Source organism: Leiobunum rupestre, chromosome 4, assembly GCF_980474605.1.
Source record: "Leiobunum rupestre chromosome 4, qqLeiRupe1.1.hap1, whole genome shotgun sequence".
In the NCBI taxonomy this organism is placed as follows: Eukaryota; Metazoa; Arthropoda; class Arachnida; order Opiliones; family Sclerosomatidae; genus Leiobunum; species Leiobunum rupestre.
Genome location: NC_143387.1, coordinates 61,349,190 through 61,370,846, shown reverse-complemented (window position 1 = coordinate 61,370,846; position 21,657 = coordinate 61,349,190). Strand labels below are relative to the sequence as shown.

At 37.5% G+C, this 21,657-nt stretch overlaps 1 protein-coding gene across 1 annotated transcript in view; it reads right to left on the bottom strand.

Annotated features, from left to right (window-relative positions):
• Window positions 1-14,295: 14,295 nt before the first annotated feature.
• LOC149948623 (uncharacterized) overlaps window positions 14,296-21,657 on the bottom strand; it is a 21,828-nt gene continuing 14,466 nt past the window's right edge. Inside the window, exons 9-10 of the mRNA XM_090173678.1 lie at window positions 21,590-21,656; window positions 14,296-15,774 (exon numbers count right to left, since the gene is read on the bottom strand). Of these exons, the coding sequence (XP_090029804.1) occupies window positions 14,556-15,774; window positions 21,590-21,656 (1,286 nt within the window). The 3' untranslated portion in view covers window positions 14,296-14,555. The remainder of the gene's footprint in view (window positions 15,775-21,589; window position 21,657) is intronic.

The following is a 21,657-nucleotide window of genomic DNA, read 5'->3' as shown; positions in this document are numbered from 1 at the left end:
TAAGCCACGAAGAAAGACGTTAGTTTTTAACCCACATTAAAGTTCTTGATTCTTTTGAATGAAATTACGGCAGCCTGCGAGCGCCTCTGTTGTAATATAAATTTGGCGTTAAAATCGATGATTGATTATTTTCCAGGATACTTTTTGCGAATCCTTTTCGTCACGAAAAGAACGTTGGTAGAGGGCGGCACCGGTCTTTTCAATATTGAAATGCCGTTAATTGATGAGGACAAGCGTCCCCCTTTTCCTTACCCGCTTTAATAGCTCCTGGGAAGACTTGGCCCGCTAATTAAGAGTAGTTTTTAATTGGCTTCCCTTTATAACTTAAGTTAATTGCTTTGACGTTTTACTTATGGCTGCTGATGATTGAGGTGTGTAGGGAAGATTGGGTATCGTGGATGGGGAATTGCTTTCAGATCACACGAGACTGAAATACATTTTGTTAAAAACAATTATCTGAGGATTATGTAATTTACGAATTCGGTAATATTGTTAGTTTTTTAGCGAAAAAACGTGGAAGCAAATACAGGGCGTTTCAAAAGGTTATGCGCAAATTTGAAGGAGTTGTAGGGGTGAGTTGAGAAGTGTATCTTTTTTGTTCCATTTTCCTACGATGAGTTAAAAGAGCGCCTGAGAGCTTCAAAGTGTGGCCTACTAGCCCCTGGAAATAGGCTGCAACAAGCGCCAAACCAAGCAGCGGGGACTTTAAATACTGTTAAAGTTTACTTTTTTACGCTAGTTACCTCGATTTGTTTACAAAGTCCTTTTTTACCTATCACACGAACCCAAACCTTAAAATTCGCGTGGTATTAATTGACAATAAAAATGTTTATGTTAATTAAAATATTTAAAATACACAGGAGCTATCGGACCACGGTCCTTCCTCAGCTGCACGCTACTAAATTCTGATTACAATAATAAAAGATACAAAAAACACTTATCAGTTGGAAGTGTCATACTTATGTTACTCATGCGAATAGTAGCAAATTTGTGGATATCAAAGGAATATTGCGTGCAAAAAGCTAAACACAAATAGTATAATTGCCAAAATAGTTTAAAAAAATTGAAGTTGAAATTTGAATGTTATATTCAATTTTGGAGAGTCGCAATAGTACAAAAATTGTCCACACGAGGGCAAACGTTTTGTGGTCGTCCAATGAAATTATTCCCGTTTTTAATAATGGTCTCCTATACTTCTTGTAAAAAATTTTGAAATTAGGTTTCGCCGGTTAAAGTTATTTATGTCTGCTATTTCGATAAATTTTATATATTTCTGTCATAATTTATTTTTATATATTTCTGTCATAATTTATTTTTATATACTTCTGTCAAAAGATATTTTTATATCCTTTGTTACACGGTATTTTTATATACTTCAGTCACACGATATTTTTATATACTTCAGTCACATGATATTTTATATACTTCTGTCATAAGATATTTTTATATACTTCTGTCATTCGATATTTTTATATCCTTTGTTACACGGTATTTTTATATACTTCAGTCACACGATATTTTTATATCCTTTGTTACACGGTATTTTTATATACTTCAGTCACACGATATTTTTATATACTTCAGTCACATGATATTTTATATACTTCTGTCATAAGATATTTTTATATACTTCTGTCATTCGATATTTTTATATCCTTTGTTACACGGTATTTTTATATACTCCAGTCACACGATATTTTTATATACTTCTGTCATACGATATTTTTATATCCTTCTGTCACACGGTATTTTTATATCCTTCTGTCACACGATATTTTTATATACTTCTGTCACACGATATTTTTATATACTTCAGTCACACGATATTTTTATATACTTCAGTCACACGATATTTTATATACTTCTGTCACACGATATTTTTATATACTTCAGTCACACGATATTTTTATATACTTCTGTCACACGATATTTTTATATACTTCTGTCACACGATATTTTTATATACTTCTGTCATACGATTTTTTATATACTTCTGGTTACAGTTCTCTAGTAGGGAATTCTCCGTACAGTGCAAACAAATCGACTATTTGAAGAAAAAAAAACAATTTTTTTCCCACAATATCAGACAACTTAATTACAAAGAGGCATGGCGGGTATGAAAAAAATGTAAAAAAAATAAGTAGTAGCCGTGTTCGTCACTAGAGGACGTTCGCGTCAGTCAGAGTGAAGTGAAGAGCCCGGCGTAAACAAACTTTTCCGGAAACGTCAAAGCCGAGGAAAATAATTATAATATTATCGAAGATAGAAGCTTTTTTCTCTCTCTCTTTCTCGACACGCCGAAAGTTTTTTTCTTAAAAAAAACCCAAATCACGAATTTGGAAGGAATTTCCGACCCAATTTTTTTTAAACCAAAGCGTGATCGCTCGTTTTTCGAGAGGCTATTATCAGGTGAAATTTGGTTACATTTTACGTCGTAGATTTATCCAGAGTATTTTTTAGGATTTAATTTACACAAGCGGTATTTTTATTACTTTAAAACCCTTTAAAAAAAATTAAAAATATATATTGTCATACTTGAAATTCTATATCAACGTTCTAAATTCCATTGTCTCGTGCAAAAATTAACGTAACAAATATTTCACAGAAATAAAAAAATAACAAGATCGTAGATGTGACGGAAAATAGTTGATTCGCTGGAAAATTCTTGAAGGCTTTTCTTATTAGCCTGCGCAGTCACGATTATAATTGAGAGATTACGCCTGGCAATAAAACTTGTAAAACTGTCGTTATTGATGTGTAGAAATGTACCCGCTCTACGCGTTTTCCGTAGACGTTCATTGTTGCTGCTTAATTCTCAAAACTCAAAATAAATTCGAAACTATCGCGGGGTGTCGCATTTCAGACTTACAGTTTTTGCCATTATAACCCAAACAATTATTTTTTATGACTGGTCGTCCCTGTATTTATTACCTAACAAATTTATAAGGTCATTCACATTATGTCGCGCAGAATAAAAACCCAAGGCTTTGAAATATTATTCCATTCGGTCATCGTGAAAATTCCCTAAAGATGATTTGAGACTTTGTTTAAAGGGGTTTTATCGTAGTACCTTTAGTCAGAGATATATAATATATCTCATTAAAGGCCTAGGTTTTTTCTGAATGTCTCCCTTTAAATTAACTTACATTGTTAGTGGAGCACAAATACCCTGGTGGTAGGCCAACCGCTGAACATATTGGCCACATATTCCCAGTGGCGTAGACTGGGGGAGATCACAGAGCCACGTGACCCCCCTTCCGAAACGTATCGTTGTATGTAGCAAGCTAGGCCCGCTTTTATTTCATAACGGCGCGCGACGCACGCTCGGTTCGGTGTCACGTGCTAATGAGAACGCGCCACCGAGAGTGCGTCGCGCGCCGTTAGTGCTTTGCGAAATTCCTTGTTATAATTATTTTCAGTTTACCAGCGATAGAGTCTGATAATGCCTCTGTACAGAGTGTGAAATTAGTCGTTGTTTTTTTAATTTAATCATGTTTTTTACCCGATTTCCCTCACGCTCTAACAGTAAGCTCCGCCCCCATAAAATATCCAATTGGCAGGCCCGTATATGGGGGGGGGGTGAGCGCCAGGGGATGCTCAACGCCCCCAAATGAATACTTCAGCTTCCCCAACTCGACCGACCCAAAATAGAAGTCGATCATTCAACTACACAAAGATATGATCTACAATATTTGAATATTAATCAAAAAAGAAAGTTGCATCACAATTTAATTTCAGTAAATATTTCAAATGTTTTTACCATAGTTTTGAAAAATTTAGTTTTCGCGCGTTTCACTGCACTAAAAGTTTAAATATTTCAATTGAAGAAATACCGAACTAGCCAATCAAAATTTTTTCGACGGATATAACATTGCCTTGGTATTTTTAGGCTAATTCATTATTTAAAAAGTAACAAAATGAAGCCAATTTTGGTATATTTACTAATGTTAGGAGTGGGAGTTCAAAAATTACGATTTTTAGTATCATTGAAAGTCATTGGCACCCCCAAAACAAATTGAGCACCCCCGAGTTTTGGCGGCTGGTTACGGGCCTGCTCATTGGTTCCTTAAAACTGACGTCTCTGTGACGTTTTCCTTTCCCCCTCTCGTGCCTGTGGAAGGTTCGACTCCCATCATAGTCATTTTCTCTAAGTAGAAATATATAGATTCTTGGAATACTAACAATTTCATCTTCTCCATCTCAGTAAAATATGCCCCGACTTATAACAGTATATACACCGTATATAAAAAACACGAAATCCCGTTAATTAAAATTATCCCTCGCTGGCGTTAAGTTCAAAGGCGAAAAACGCCTTGTATCACGTAAAATTAAAAAAAAAGTATTTTTTTTTATCTGGCTCGGTTGATGGATAAACGTTCCCCCAAAAGGAAACCAAAATAAGGAAAAGTCCATTTGCTTTTAATTAAATTTTATATTTGGTAAATATAGCTTTCCTCCCGCGATTTGGTATCGTATGATCTCTTTCTTGTGGGGGGATGCGAGGCTTACAAAAAATAATTAATTTTGTAAACAGAAGTGCATATTGCCCTCAAATGTTTAGGAGACTTAGAATCTACCCGGAAACGCGTACGTGAACGTCTAGTTAAAGCAATATACGTAAAGGCACGAGCAAACTAAATTCTAAGTAAGTAGTGCTTCTAAACCGATTCTCAGAAAAAATAATGGTGATAAATCAGTTATCAGATTATCCCATATTATATTAACAGATCAGTTAATATGGGTTCAAAATCTATACCAGATATATAATCAGTTGCAGGTTAAGAAAGGTAAAATATACCAGTACGAATTTCCAGTAAACGGGCGGCGGGAATTTCAAATTGGCCTGTTTACGGTTGAATTTCTGAATATTCCTGCGCGCGTTATATAATTTTGGGAAATAACGTCTACTGCGTTATATTTCAAAGTGATAATTAATTAACATAGATAAGATTGAAGAATAATTCTAATAATTCATTTTTAGTGAGGCATACCTAAAAAAATTCGTTTGTTGAGTCCAGGGTAAGTATAGAATGGGTAATGCCGAGATTAGCACGTTGACGTACATGAACGTGCGTTTTGACGATTGTTTAGGAGCATAATACTAAAAATACGCTAAGCTTAAAAATAATAATCAACATTAAATATTTATTGATCTCTTTGAAATTTACGCAATTGACATTTCTAAAATTAATTAATATAACACACCTTTAGGAATTCAACAGAAAATAGGCGAAATTCGAAATTCCAGCTGCCAATTTATCGGAAATTCATGCTAGTACCTTTCGGCCAAATGTACTAGATATTTTGCCTTTCTTAACCCGCAACTGATGTGAGTATAGTTTAAACCCGAAACTAATCGGAATCCGTTGTAAGGAGAACGGATTTTAGATTGCTCGCAGTTATCGATTTTACATTTGCCCCCGATTAAATTCATTTTAATGACTGTTTATTTTGATTCGCTTCCTCAAGATAATATATATATTAATCATATAAGTCTGTAGGATATCATATTGGTTAGAAGAGCTCTTGGGAATATCACAAGGATATCTTTTGTTTGCTAGGGTGGGATAATGAATCAGATACATTTTGAAATAGGATTTCTCCGTGAGGTAAATATAAAAGATAAACGTGATCTTACTAACTGATTCTTTTCAGACTTCTCAAAATTACGACTTGAATAACCGGAAAAGTTGGCAGTTGGAAGCGCTAATTGTAAAAACAGCTTTTAGTTTGAGTAGACCCTCTTTGTGCCAATATTTACAACAAAGATAGCGTACCGTTTACTCAAAAACATTATATATTAAGTTATGTAAAACTTTCAAGCGTTTTCGGTTCAATTCTAAAGTCGTTGTCTATGTAGGATGTGAAATGTAGCAACGACCTTTTTCTTGAAAAATTTATAAATAATTTACGCGCTGCGGTAATATAAACTAAACTCATAGTTAATCTCAGTTAAATTTAATTATTACTTGTAATTTAGTTTGAAACGAAATTGTTACATTTGTACCTTTTCATAAATAGATTATAAGATGTTTAAATATAATGATTTTTTTAAATCGCGATTTAAATCAGATTACTCTGATGATGAATAATTTAATTAGTGAAACAAAAATTAAAAAGATTAGCTGGTATGTGTTAGTGACGTCATGGAGTTGGGCTGGCTAAATGTATTATCTGCCCCTTGGTAGTAGGCTCCTCGGTCTAACGAGTTCGCTCAAAAGTGGAAGCATTAATCATTTGGCCAAACAGCTCTAATTGTTTAAAAAATGAGCTAATTTAAAATGTTATCTTTTTGAAAAGTCATTCCGTTTTTTCTTCTAAAGAGATAAAAAAGGGTTAAAATTAATTAAGACTAACCATTTATTGTTAAACGGTGCTTTTATCTTGGCATCGACCCTAACTCATCCGTCTCTGACTTAATTGCCAGGGAAACTATTCGGATATCAGACAAACCCCTCGATTTTTTTCTTCTACAAGCACAATTACAAATTTACCGCACGTGTTACGGTTGAAAAATTAATCTTATTTTCTATAATACGAAAAATATCTCGTGTGTTTTTAACCCCTTATCTACTTATTCTTATACGTACCGAGTTTAAAAAATGAACCTTATTTCTCCCTCTGATAAAAAGGGGTTCCTGGAGCAGGGATAGTATACATTCCTTTCCGCGATTGAAGTTAAGCGATAAGAAATTTTTGGGCCGAGAAAAATGTTCTTTAACGTAATTATCTTTTGACTTGGCTCCCTGAGAAACTAATAGTTATCATGTATAGAGAAAGGATCGACTGATTCAATTTTGAAGAAACTTTAATAAAATTAGCCTCCGCTATTTCTTAAAAGGAAACCGTTTATCGTGATAGGGGTATAAATTCAATTTTAAAAATTGCATTTTTTTAACGTGTATATAAATCAAGGACAAGTAATAATAACGAATCTAACATGGTCGGAAAATCCTCGTTTCGTACCGGTTAAATTTCAATTAGTTAGTTTTGTTTAAGAATTTAACGCGAAAAATGTAAGGAGTCGTATTGTAAGAAAATTGTAACGCGTCACTGGGGTTCTAGTGGGTCATCTTTGTTCGTAAGGACGTTACAGCCATAGAGCCGTCTCTTTGGCGTCATCACCAGTGAAAAAACAACTGGTGTTTTGCACCCATTCTCTCTCTGCATAAAAATGAATCTTTAAAATTGTTTTACAGTACGATTCCTTATTTTTTTCTCCGTGGTAATTAGCCTTTTTAGTCAGTGCTTTAAGTTTATAAATTGCTGGATTTTCGTCTGTTATTCGATAAAACAAAAAAGGGTCTGCTTAGCAGACGAAAATTCAAAAATGTTGAGCTTCACGTGTTGGCTGCTACGTCCTTTTATGCAAACTGAAAAGGCTAATTCGTACCTGCGAATATTTTTAAGTATATAATAACTCTAAAAGTGAAGCATGTACCCTTTGTACGTTCAAATTCTAACGTAATTCCAAAGAAAATAGAAAGAGGAATTGAAATTTCAAATGTGTTTCGGCTACTCACTTCCAACTATAGGAGCAACAAACACAAGGAGAACGCAGCTAGCCTTTAAACACGAAAACGAAGGGTTGTGTACGAATTTCATTGGACGAGCGTCATGAGCCTTTACGCTGAACGTTTTACGGGCGGTGGGAAGACAATTTCCGAATTTTCCCCTTCCGACGGCAGCAGGCGCTAAAGCGTCTAGCCAATGAAAAATGTACACAATAAAATCCAAGACTTTTGACGGGTTGCGTTCTCCTTGTGTGTTTGTTGCTCCTAGCTTCCAATAAGGTTTTGATTATTGTCAATGTTGAAATATTACTAATTAAACATCAAAATTGGCATAGTTTGAACCAGGGCCGCCTTATCCATAAGGCAGACTAGGCAAAGTGCCTAGGGCCTACGAAAATTTTAGGAGACATTAGGGCCTACGATTCCGTATAATAGGGCCTATAAAGGTCCGAAAAGTCGATAAATGAGAGATTTTTGCTAAGGCCTACGGAAAGGTTAAAACGGCCCTGATTTGAACGTTACAATTTCAAATTCTTCTCTATATATTCTTTCGTTTATAGTTTCTCTGTCGATGTAAGATGTTCGTTATAGACCATATTTTCCGGAAATATATGAAATAATGACGAAGGTAAAACGAAATGATATCTTTATTTTAACTAATTATATAAAAAATTTACTTTTATTTTAATTATAAAATACAATGTATGCTGTATTTTGCCCCGCACTATTTTTTTCTGACGAAAACGTTTTTGCGAATGTTCCAACCGAATAACATTATTTGTATAACGAAATGAATAATTCTAGATCTATTATAAACTTTTGATAATTTAAATTCAACTAAAACTTTTTATTCGTTTCCTTAAATCTAAAAATATTTTTTTCAAATTCCGATTCAACTAAATCTTAATTTTTACTAATTCAAATTCAACTAAATATTAATTTTTGCTAATTCAAATTCAACTACATCTTAATTTTTGCAAATTCCAATTCAACTACATCTTATTTTTTTCTAACTCAAATTCAACTAAATCTTAATTTTTGCTAATTCCAATTCAACTACATCTTAATTTTTGCTAATTCCAATTCAGCTACATCTTAATTTTTTCTAACTCAAATTCAACTACATCTTAATTTTTGCTAACTCAAATTCAACTACATCTTAATTTTTGCTAACTCAAATTCAACTAAATCTTAATTTTTGCTAATTCCAATTCAACTACATCTTAATTTTTGCTAATTCCAATTCAGCTACATCTTAATTTTTTCTAACTCAAATTCAACTACATCTTAATTTTTGCTAACTCAAATTCAACTACATCTTAATTTTTGCTAACTCAAATTCAACTGAATCTTAACGTTTGTTAATTCCAATTCAAATAAATCTTAATTTAATACAATACAAAAGCTCCATTTGATTACAGTCGGGGATTAAGTACGTTTCGGTTTTAAAATGAGAGTGAGGTCAGTTCCTTGAAAATAAGAGATCTAGGGGCAAAGCAAATAAGAATGGCATAACATCTGTGTAATGGGCAAACAAAATACATTTAAGTGCTTTCCCCATAATTGATTTGCGCGCGGGGGGGGGCTTTAGGGGGGGGGAAACGTTCTATAAAATGTTCTCCGTAAGAGAATAAAAAATCAAATTCCTCGATGGAACCTCCCGTTATCAAGATCGCCTAGAAAGAAAACAGCTTTTATAGGCACCCAAATAAAAACGTCTTTTGGTTGGGGGTTTCTAAAGGAACAACTTAACGATAATCCGCGATTTGTTCCATCGGGGATAATCCTCACGTGTCTCGACACTGAGCGCGAAGCTTGGACCTTCACGACTGGGAGCTTACGAAACGCGCAAGCGGATTTCGGGTGATGAGATTTCAGGCGCAATTACCAGATTCATTTATCCCGGTAACACAAATACAAACAACGTTTAATCCGTGTATGGCTCGGCGTGTTGCGTGTGGTCGAACCGGCTCCGTCAAATCTAATATTGCCAGACACAACGCCACTTTTATAGCGCTTCTTCCTGATCCCCTTTGTAGATAATGGCCCCAGTGGATGGATGAGAAAGTATATATTCACCTTGGAAGTTAGGAAGCGCACCTTACCGAAATCGGAATTTGCGCTTCAGATAGATAGATGCGGTTCATTTAATTGCCTTTCATACCGAGGCTTCTACAGCTTGATTTTTAGACGCTCTATCGAATACCATAAGTCTATTATTATTTTTTACTTAAGTATTGTAAGTTTCACTTCACCACTCTTGAGGAAATTAATTTTAAAAACTACGTTATAAAACACTTAATTATTAGTCCAAAATTGTCTAGCAACTATCTGTTTATAGTTAAAGGAAAATGTTACTTTGCTTAACAGTAACTTTACCGGATACTTCTGTTTATAGCGAAATATGGCGGTTTCCATTTAGTTCTGTAGACTTTGCTTATTTCCAAATATAATTTTTTTTATTTACGAACTGGACTTACACTAATGTTTTCTAATAAACTTTCAAAATAATCTGAATATCCACTTAGGTATTAGCCTAGCTCATTATTATTATTGTTGTTAGTTTTGGAATAAACCACGTGTCAACATTTTCAAAAAAGACCTTATTAGATCCTAAAGCTAATTGCAGTGTTTAAAGTAACTTATGACCCGGAGTTTTTTTCATGTACTATAGTGACGTTAGTATAGTGACGTTAGTACAAATTTCACCATAGAAAACCTTATGTTGCAGCTTCATAATCTTTGTGCTACGTCACTCCAAGTCGTTTCCTTGAACTGAAAACAAGTCACTCATGACTTTGCCCTTACATCTCGTCTTGTATACTTAATAAGAAAGAATAATGACACTTGAACATGACTTGATATGTAAATATGATTTGAATATGACCATTACTTAATTTTTGACAAAAATGGATTCTTTGAAATACTGTGGAGGACAATGATCAAGAACGGTTAATTCTGACTGAAGGTGGTGTTGATAACGTTTCAAGGTGATGATGAAGATGATGAGAGTAGAATCACCGCTAAAGATTATGTACAACCGAGAATACGTTTATTTATAGTTGGGGATATTTATTATGTTGAGAGGAATTTTAGCGTCGTTCCCAATCACCCTCACGCAAATAGTATTTAAGTTTCTTAAAAGAACTAAGCAGATACAGTCAAGAGATGAATAAGCAATTATTTAAATTTTATTTTTAAACAAAAAGTAGGGTATAACAATGAAAAACCTCTGTAAATCATACTGGAAATTTAGCTTTACAAATATGATAAATTGTCACGTTCTTCTTCAGTACTCAGTTCATTTAAAATCCACTACAGTAGTGACACTATCTAGAAATCGTAGAAATGGCATTCACGTTTCATTTAAGTTTGGCTCGCGTGGCATGAAGGTCTTGCCACCACCCTCCTACGCAATGTAACCCGGCCACCTGAATCAATGGCTTTAAAAGTCGCTTGATGACTTAGGCCTAAGGTGGTGCCTTGGGTATTAGCCTAGCTGATTATTATTACCAAAAAGTAATTGCGTTGAGCGTTACAACGTTTTTCAAGAATTATCACTGTTTTTGCGTTAATGAATTTTGGCTGCCATTAAGGATGGATTTCATTAAGCGCGTTTCTCCGATACGATAGACCAATTCTTAGAATGGCATGCGTGTCTAAGAGCGTTTAATTCATCAATTCACGGACGACCAACCTATGATTAGAGGACGTCTTCCCCGGGATAGCGTGTTTTGACGCGCGCGTTATAAAATATAACAAAGTCGGTTGTAGCGGTGCACGCCCCCTCGTTTAAGCGGGGGCACCCCCTTAATGAAAGGTTGCCCGAAACGGAGGGTCAAATTTTAATCATTCTTCAACATTTCACTAACGGAAAAGCGCGGCTAGTGTCTTACAAGTACTCTATCGCACGACGTGTTTCGGGAAAACATTCCTTTATAATTTACACGGAAAAAAAACCATAGACCACAAATTATTTTTCTCGCCGCTTGGTGGCGCGGGGTTCTGTTTACACGACCTCCGTGAACTCTAGCGCGAGTCCACGTTCTAATCTGGACTCGGGATCTAGCCCGAGAAGATCGTCAGGTTAAATTACCTCGTCCTAATTGTATCGGTCTTCGTTAACGACCAGTATGGGCTCCGCTTCCAATTACATCTGTACGCCTTAACTATCGATTTTGTTTGTTTGGGCTCGCGATGGAAGATTTAGATCTTAGATCTCGGAGGTGGCGAGAATAGCGCCTGTAGTTGATCCAACCCACGCGCGAATCAAGGTGCGGAATACACGCCTCTTTAAGACAGTGGTGTGTGTGTGTGTGTGTACCCTTGAAAATGTATTATTTTATAATTATTACTTATCCCCGCATTTTCAGTTTGTTTAAGGAATGAAACTAGCAATTTTGATTCCTCAGGTGAGAATCCGATAGGTGTGGTATGTGATGCTTTGTTGGTTTTAGAAATGGTACTTGTGGATTTTTTAACGCTTTTAAAATATAGGTGAATACTTTTCCCTTGTTCTGGAATTGAGCGTATACTTTTTACAATATTTGCCTGCTACGGGGGCGAGAACTACTGTAAAGTTAATTATTGGCCAAGTCGCCAAGGGAAGCTGGGATTTGGGCTACACTTTCTACTCCTCAAAAGATAGACTAAAGAGATAATTAGATCATCTATAAATTCAAAATCTTTTTCTTAAAAGTAGAAAGTTTACACTTTTAGTCCCAGAACAGATGAAATGTATTTAGTAATCCCCTTGTTCGTTTTGGAAAATCTTTGTACTTCGGCGATGTTACACCAACGCGAAGTATTCGCCCGGACAGAATAGGAGTAAAATGAAGTCGAAGAAATACGCTATAACTACCGCGAACAGCCAAAATATATACCTGGTGGAAAATAGCGGAATGGATTTAATAAAGTATAAATGGATAGCCGGAATCTAACAGACCTTGAGTAATACAGGGTGTCTCAGAATGATCGACCAGTATATTTATCTAAAGAACTATATGAAATTTTTAGGGTATATGTATAAGCAATGAAACTTTTTAATTTGAAAATTTCAGAAAAATCAGAAAAGATTTCGTAGTTTCCTAAAAATTATTTTATCACAAAACGTTTCAACGATAAAGTTGTAGAGCGTACTCTCGAACCTACAAATAAAATTGGTTCCATAGAAAAAAGGTCAATTTTCACTTAGACATTACGTCACGAACCAAAACAACTTGGTACTACCTAAAATAGTTTTTCCGGAGCCATTTCCGAATTAAGTTATTGAGTGTACCAAAGAATAAGTTTTTTATTCAATCGAACCATTATGCATTTAAGACTTTCTAGATACATCAGGACATGCTATTTTTTCATGAACAAAGCAAAGTTATATTGTATTTTATTGACATTAAACAAAAGATATTAAGCAAATAAAGTTCAAAATAATTAATTACAGATATGGATCAATAATGCCTCCTTCTGCTGCGATGCAGATCTTGACTCGAGTAACCATATTGCGAAATGACCTCTGAATCATATTAGGCGTCACGATTATTATCTGGCGCTAGTCGTCAACTGGAAGAAGTCCAGCGGGCTTACGTCTGGCAATCTTGCAGGCCAATCCATAGCTGAGATATTCCACAAAACCACGCTGATGTGCTGGAGCACCGTCGTGCTAGAACCAAAGTCATCGAACATCGGCCAATGGAAGTTCTTCCAAGATCCAACTCGTTCGCAACTTCGTTTTGTAAGAAGGCAAAGTAGTTTTGTCCATTAAGACGCGGTGGAAGAAACGATACAATAAGACGATTTCCGACCAGACGTGCCCAGACGTTTAGCCTAAATTGCTCTTGATGGTGATCAGTAACCCCACTGAGGATTGAGATCACTACATATGTGGTATTGTGGTTGGTTCTGGTGGTTGGAAAGACCATCTCTTGAGAAAGAGTATTTATCAGATCTAACCAGTAGACGTATAAAATTCGGATATTCGTGGGCCATGTTCAGGATCCAGTTGCAAAAGTTAAATCTGCGTGCCATATCCCCATCATGCAGTGAAAAGACAATCCCAAGTCGTTCCTAGCGGTCCTGACCCTTGCTCGAGGGTAAGCCGCAAAGTAGGCCAGAACGATATCACGAACAACTTGGAGGACAGTGTGGTGATTTGGTCTACTATTTGGATAGCGCCTTCTGAACAATTGGCTAACTCTAGTAGCATTGCGATTGCCTTCACCAATAAATAACTCTAGCATAAACACGTACTGTTTATGCATACTTCACTTAAATTAATAACTAGTCAGAATGATTTTAATTACGGACTACGTTACTTTTGTCCGACGCATATCGGTGAAAAATTTATTTTTAGAAACTACGAAATCTTTTACCGATTTTTCGGAAATTCCAAAATTAAAAATTCCCTTGCCAATAAATATACCCTGGAAATTTAAAAACTCAAAATTAAATAGTTTTTTAAAAATGCCCTAGCCGATCGCCCTAAGACACCCTGTATAAACAAGGCGATATATACCTTCAAAATGGCGACCTTTAAATAGATCTGGGCGTCCTTGTAATAGTCACACGAAGTTATACAGAAAAATCAGAAATACTAAATTTTCGAAGATGACTTCGCCATTAGGTATATTTGCTTCTGGCTCTACAGTTGGACACGTTGTGTGAAACCATAGTGACTGTTCTTGGTTTTCACGCTACCTAAACATTTAATTTTCACATGGGTTCAATCTTTACACGACATTATAACGCGCAGGAATTTTGCAAAATGAAGCACGCCTTTATAAGCAAACTGTGAAAAAACTTTGTTTTAATCAATAAAAAATAAGGAAGCTTACAAATATTTTACTATTAATTTGAAGTGACTTTTTTCCAGTCTTTTGTATGAAATCAAAATTTAAAAGGGACGATGAAAAGAAAGAAAAAACAATCTGTAGATCCATCTACAATTCATCTACAAGAAAGCGCACTATTTCTCCTTTTCGCGATCCCTGTAAGAACCATAACTCGTGTACAGTAATATTTCTTTGAAGTAATAAGATGAATGAATTAATTGTGAGACCGCCGATCGTAGCTAGTACCACTAAATCGTATACCCCGGATACTTTCGCCGCTTCCGACAGTCCTCGGCGCGAAATCGTTGCTTCGTCGGTACACCGTCGCATCCTCCCGTCCGTAGCCACGCCCCAAACCCAGGTAGGGCCTGGACCCGTTGGTGGGCCGCGAGTGGAAGGCCAACGTTGGCCGGCCCTCGTCGTAGTCCATCGGTTGTTCTTTCATCAAAGTCCTCTCTTCGCGACTGTTGGATCTGTCCCTGTCGCGACGCTGGTGCCTGTCTCGGCTATTTTCGCGTACGGAATCGCGCCTTCCTGATTGGTCATCCTCGGAACCGCCCTCGTGCGAGGAACGCCTACTCGCGCCGACGAAAGGCTCTTCTAACAAGGCCTTCCTGGGTGGAGCTTCATCCGGGATGGGCGTGTCTACTTCGGCGAACGGCCTTCCGCGACCACGCCCTCTACCTATACCGCGACTTAAAGGGGCGGTACTCGGCAACACTGGGGTTGGTAACGGCAAACTGGTCACTCCCGGTTGTCCCAAGAGAGGCTCCCTCCTAATTCTAAAAATGGCTCTTCCTCGGCCAATCGTCGGTGCTGGGCTCGGAAGGAGTGGTTCGGCGACAATTGACGGGTGCGCCAGCAGCGGCTCTTTCGAAGGGGTTGTAAGTAAGGCGGATGACGCGCTGGCCGTAGTGGGGCTGGGCAGCAGGGCGGTCTTGCTAGGGCGTGATATTAAAGCGTCTTTCGTGAAGCCGGGAGGCGGGAGTAAGGGTTCCTTTGTCGAATGTGGGCGTGGCAGTAACGGTTCTTTCGAAGGTGGCGGCCGCGGCAATAGTGGTTCCTTCGATACGGCCGGATGTGGCAATAGAGGCTCTTTCGTTGAGCTTGGGCGTGGAAGTAAGGCGTCTGGATCTGGTCTGCTTAATAAAGCGTCGCTATAGGGATATGAGCGACCCAATAAGCTATCCGCCGAGTCTCTCGGCAAGCCCCATTCCGACCTTTCGGCGGGGCGTGGCAATAGTCCTTTGAAGCCGCCTTGTGGGCGCGGCAATAGGGCTTCTTTGTGAGTCTGTGATGGACGCGGTAGTAATGGCTGTTTCAAGCTAGACGTCGGAGGCGGTAGCAACGCTTTCCTTTCGCAGGCTTGCGTCATTAGTTCTCCGAGGCTCCCAGGACGTGGTAATAACGGATTATCGGACAATCTGCGATTGCTGAAAATAGAAAGTTACATGGAGGTGAAACTAGGAACATCTCCTTCCGCGTTGAGTTTGTAAGTGCTTTCCCCACTGGTTAAAGGAAATTTTCCGGGATTTCTTCTTGTTGAGGTTAACGGTAATAGTTAATTAGTGAACGTGAAAGGCTTACCAGCACCCTCATACGCCTTACAACATAACCCACTGGTGCCTTGGGTATTAGCCTAGCTGATTAATATTATTATTAATTAATGGCATTAGATAGTTAGTGTAGGGAGCTGTTGGCTCACGTGGCATGAAGGGCTTGCCACCACTCTCCTACGCATTGTAACCCGGCCACCTAAGTTAATGGCTTTAAAAGTCACTTGATGACTTAAGCCTAAGGTCGTGCCTTGGGTATTAGCCTAGCTGATTATTATTATTATTATTATTATTTTTATTAGAAGTCACTAGCTTACTTGGGCCGGAAGGTGGTGCCTCGAGTATAAGCCTATCCAGCTGACTCTTTATTTCAGCCTAACAACGTCGATCCGCGTTATAATTCTGGTGTGTCCAATAGGGATTCAACAATAAATATATAAAGACACAAAATCGAATGATTTCGTCGAACATCTGACGTCCATTAACTTCAAGATGTATAAATATCATTCTTTACTGATGGGGAAACTTAATCTCGCGACTGTTTATTGCGAACTTAATGGCGACCGCGGAATGAGTCTTTAAACCCCAGGCGCCGTTCGCGATTCCGTAACCGCATTCTAATCTAGTTAAAAGTTAACTGAAGATCGCGGCCTCTTCGGAAACCTAATAGCAAAGATCGTAAATTTAAAATTAAAGCGCTTAAATTTGGAAACGCGTGACATATGGCCGTTTCTTCGGGAAGAAAAAAGGACAAAACTTTCAAGGATTTTTATATTTTCGCTTTTGGAATACGAGCGTTTAAGTTTATTTCATAAATTTCCGATTCTGTCTGAGTTTTCCCCTCGCGTTGAGGGTCTAGAGTCTATAAGCGATAAAGACATTCCCGAATGGAATGCAAAATGTTTCTCCACGTTATAAAACGTGTTGGAACGCAGGAAATTAATATCAGTCCGCGGGTATACTATAAGCGCGATTCCACCTTGCCGAAAATCTTCGCGGCGTTGACGTTACGGAATTCGGGTATTATATTACCAACCATTTTCGATATAGACACATCAGGCTGATGGCATTATTTGGGCCGCGGGTTTACGTTTTAGGGAAACAACAATACGGCTTTTGTTTTGTTCATTTTAAGAGCTGACACATTGAACCATTATCGTAAACTATGTGGGTTTTTTTTAACATTTCGGTTAGAAATTATTGGTAAACTTTTATTTATAGCTGGGGGTACTCAAAAGTCGCATGATGACTTAGGTCTAAGGTGGTGCCTTGGATATTAGCCTAGCTGATTATTATTATTACTTCTGTAATCAGGTGTATACAAATCGTACGTGATCACGGGAAATAGCTTAAGAAAATCAACAATAACAATGAGTACTTATCTTAAAGGCCTAGGTTTTCTTCTGCCTGTCCCCCTTTAAATTAGGTCAACATGTTCAGCGGTTGGCCTACCACCAGGGTATTTGTACTTCACTAACATGTAAGGTAATTTAAAGGGGGACAGGCAGAAAAAAACCTAGGCCTTTAAGGTTTGGGTTCGTGTGATAGGTAAAAAAGGACCTTATAAACAAATAGAGGTAACCAGCGTACAAAAGTATACTTAAACAGTATTTGAAGTCCCTGCTGCTTGGTTTCGCGCTCGTTGCAGCCTACTTCCAGGGGCTAGTAGGACACACTTTGAAGCAAACTGGCGCTCTTTTAACTCATCGTAGGAAAATGGGGGAAAAACAGGCATACTTCTCAACTCACTACTTCAAATATTTGCAGAACCTTTTGAAACACCCTGTATATCGAAGGTATTGGTTTACTAGCTAAACTGCCAACCAATTAAATTCATTCTTGTTTATACTTAAGTAGAATGAATATGTTTCGACGATTATTAGTGTTGCGGCGGTAATCCACCTCACGATCTGCTCCTCCCCTCAAGTGTCAATCAAATCGTGCCGGTATCTCATTGGTTCCGTCTTCTGCCGCCGTGAAACGCACGCCTGTCACTTTGCGTGTGACGTTTAGTTCACCTCACTTGTGACGGGAAATAACTATGCCATGATAAACACGAATCGTTTCAACATATTAATCCTTCCTAAGTATAAACAAGAACGTATTTATTATACTTAAGGATAATAAGCATCGTGGTTTAGGTTTTCCCCGGCGCGAGAGGGGGGAGGAAAAACGTCACCGGCGTATGTTTCAAGATTTCAGTTTTAAGTAGAGTTGTTAATTCTCCGGAAAAATAACAAAATTGAAACATATATTACCAAAAGTAAATTAACCAAAGTTATCAGACTGCTATACTCCCCATGTTGGAGGCGTTTTCCTTATGAAGTTACATTTAGACCTCTAATTGGAAATTTTGGCGATCTCCTAGGCCGAAAAAAAAACGTTTTTGTTTTTATGAAACAATTTTTTATACATCGAAATAGCAATACAATCCCCAAGTGCAATTCATCGCTTCAAAAGACCGGGATAGATATTAGCTTTAATTTGACTCGATTTTCTCATCATTTTCATAAGGAAAACGCCTTCCGATTCTGAGCGCTATTTCGATAACTTCGGTTCATTTACTTCTGATATTACATTTTAAAAGTTTTTTTAGGAGGCAGGATACAAATCGTCTCTCGTCTCAACTTTATCCCCAAATTAACTTCAGAATGTCGTAAGAACGAGAAACCTCGAATGGACAAAAATGAAATCAATCAGTCACACCCCCTTAAATGAAATCCAGGGTGCGCTACTGCCCCCAACATCCCTTAAAATTTTCCTTTGAATTGAGCCACGAAAATTCCCATTTCTTATGATTTTGATTAAAGCCTCTTTATTTGAAAACGCTTTCGGAGGTCTCAATTTCACGTTGAAATAAAAGGGGCCTCCTCGGTTAAGTTTATGTCCGCGATTCGAGGTGGCGCCAATAACTTAACCCACTAGAACACGCCGCCGCCAAATCAGTGATGGCACTTTCCTCTCACCGTGAGATCAGTGAGAGCAATTGAGGGGAGGTGAGATGCTCTAAGCTTCCAATGGAGAGGAGCGTGAGATGAGTTTCCAAGCTATGAATTAAAGTGAAAGGAGAGTGAGTGGAGAATGTATTTGGAGTGTGAGCGAGGTTAATTTAATTAGTGAAACGCGATGAGAGGAGATCAGCTAAAATGTTAGTTAGCGGTGGTGAGAGGAGGTGAGTTTGAGTTTAGATGTAAGAAAACAAAAACAAAGGAAATATAAAAACATGTCCTTCTTGGAAATAATTATGTAACTTTGGCCAATAACAAAGCCCAAACGTACAATAACACAATATGCTGACGTTAGAAGGCTATAAAGAAGTTAAAGACAGTAAATCTAACGTGGCCACCGGCCAGTGATGGTCGTTGATCTACCCCTGTGAGAACCGTGTGAGAATCTGAGAGGAGGTGAGATGCGCGAAACTTCAAAAGGAGAGGAGTTTCACAAAGTACGCCTTTCAGAGAGAGGAGATTGAAAGGAGATATTTTATGACTTCCATAAACTGAAAAGAGCTTGAGATGAGATCAGATTTTTTAAACAAAACTAGCGGGAGTGTGCGCGAGGGTAGATTAATTAGCGAAATTCGATGAGAGAAGCTGAGATAAAAAGTTAGTTTACGCTGGTTAGAGGAGATGAGTTTGAGCTTAATATTTTAGAATCGGGAATGAGGTGGAGTGAGAGTTATCACAAAATTTTCAAAAATGCCCATCACTGCGCCAAATATATGTTTCTTTTTATTAGCCTTCCTCTATATACGCAACTGAATTTTAAACCCTTTATTTTTATCTGCGTTGAAAAGTTAAAATTCAATGTTGAAAAAAAAGTCCATTTTATAAGACGCTAAGTTTGTTTTTCGTTTTTGCGAAATGAGGAGCCAAAAATAAATATAATGCTTAGTTTCCACTAGCTAACATAACGGTTCTTTTCCCAACTTTGGCCAAGGGTTTTACGGCCGTAACGGAAAATACATTACGACGCGAGCAAGTGGAAACTATAATGCTTGGTTTCCACTAGCGCACGTAACAGCGCGTCACTCAACTTTGGTACGTACAAAGGTCGGAAACATTATGAGCATATATTATTACACAAGTTAGTGGAAACTAAGCTTCATGACTAAGCTATAAAGTGGAAACGAACCTAATGTTATTTTTTTCCGCGCGCGTTAAATATTTGTTTGTATTAAAGTTGAGAAACGTGCCGTTACGCTAATAGTGGAAACCAAGCATTGGGTTGAAAGCTTAGTTTCCACATAATTTATTTTCTTCACACGCGTAAAAATGAGGGACGCGTGCTAGTGGAAACTAAGCATTAGACCTTAGTGAAACCAACTTTAATTAAAGAAGCTTAAAAGCGTTCAAATTTCAATAGGCTTTTCCTATTTTTCCCTCGCCGTTGTTACTTGAAGTCAGCACAGCGCCAAGTTTGCTGGCGGAGTATGTGTGAACTTCAAAATCAGATCGATACTTTTTACACACAATCCAAGGGATTTGTGTAATGGTTTGACGTACAGTGTAGCCTGTGCTGCCGTATCGTACATAACTCTTTACCAGTTAGGGTTATAAATTTAAACGATATCTAGTTCGACTCTACATATCTCAATATAGGTTTTTGAAATCTGAGCCCAAGAAGTTAGTCAATTTTCCATTTAAGTGGTTTTTCGCGATTAATAATAATAATCAGCTAGGCGAATACCCAAGGCACCACCTTAGGCCTAAGTCATCAAGCGACTTATAAATCCGTTAATTCAGGTGGCCGGGTTACAATGCGTAGGAGGGTGGTGGCAAGCCCTACACTAACTATTACCGTTAACCTCAACCGGTTGTTATGGAAGTGGAAAACCCCTTAAACCAGAGGGGAGAGAACTTACAAACTCAACGCAGAAAGAGCTGTTCCAAGTTTTCACCCAGTGCCACAAACTGGGATCGAACCCGGCTCCTCTTGCTGCGAGGCGAAAGTGCTAACCACTCCGCCACCCTTCAAATCGACATACCCCTAAACTAAGACCGACTTGGTTTAAAATTATATTCTGAACTACGTTTTCGGTTTCATTATTAAATGTTAATTTTAAGTGAGATTTCTGGCCAATTCGCGGGACTTCATAACCCGCGTACGCACTATTGTGATATTTGAATTTCGTACCAATTGATACAGGCGCCATCTAACTCCCAAAAACATTTTTACCTTATTTCCAAAACAAGGTAACTTGAAAAATTATGTTTACCTAAAAATTAATTTAAATTAACGCGTTCGTGTTTCGCTACCTTATTTCCAAAACCAGGTAACTCGAAAAATTAGTTTTGTCTAAAGATTAATTTAAATTAGGTTTTCGCGTTTCATTATCTTATTTCTAAAACCAGGTAACTAAAAAAAAATCAATTTCGATGAAATTCCTCTTGGGTTTATTAATTACAAGATGATTGAAACTTGGTTGAAATTTAAATTTAATATTTAAAAAATATTTAATACATCGGCGTATATAAATGTCCGTGACATCTTGTTTAGGTATCAAGTAGGTTTATAGACCAGGTAAAGAGAGTATATTCTACACACTCGTTTTTAACGTAACTAGCGCCAGTTATTCTATCTTTACTTAAACCTGGTGGTAAAAATGTGAAATTACCTCACTTGAAGTTAGTGTAATTGACCCGTTTGGAAATGTACTTTGTATTCTGGATATGCTTACAGGATAAATTACCTGGGATCTTCAAATTCTTGTAGGTATTCCTTCCTTTCAATTTTATGTCTTCTAGCCTCCTCGAAACC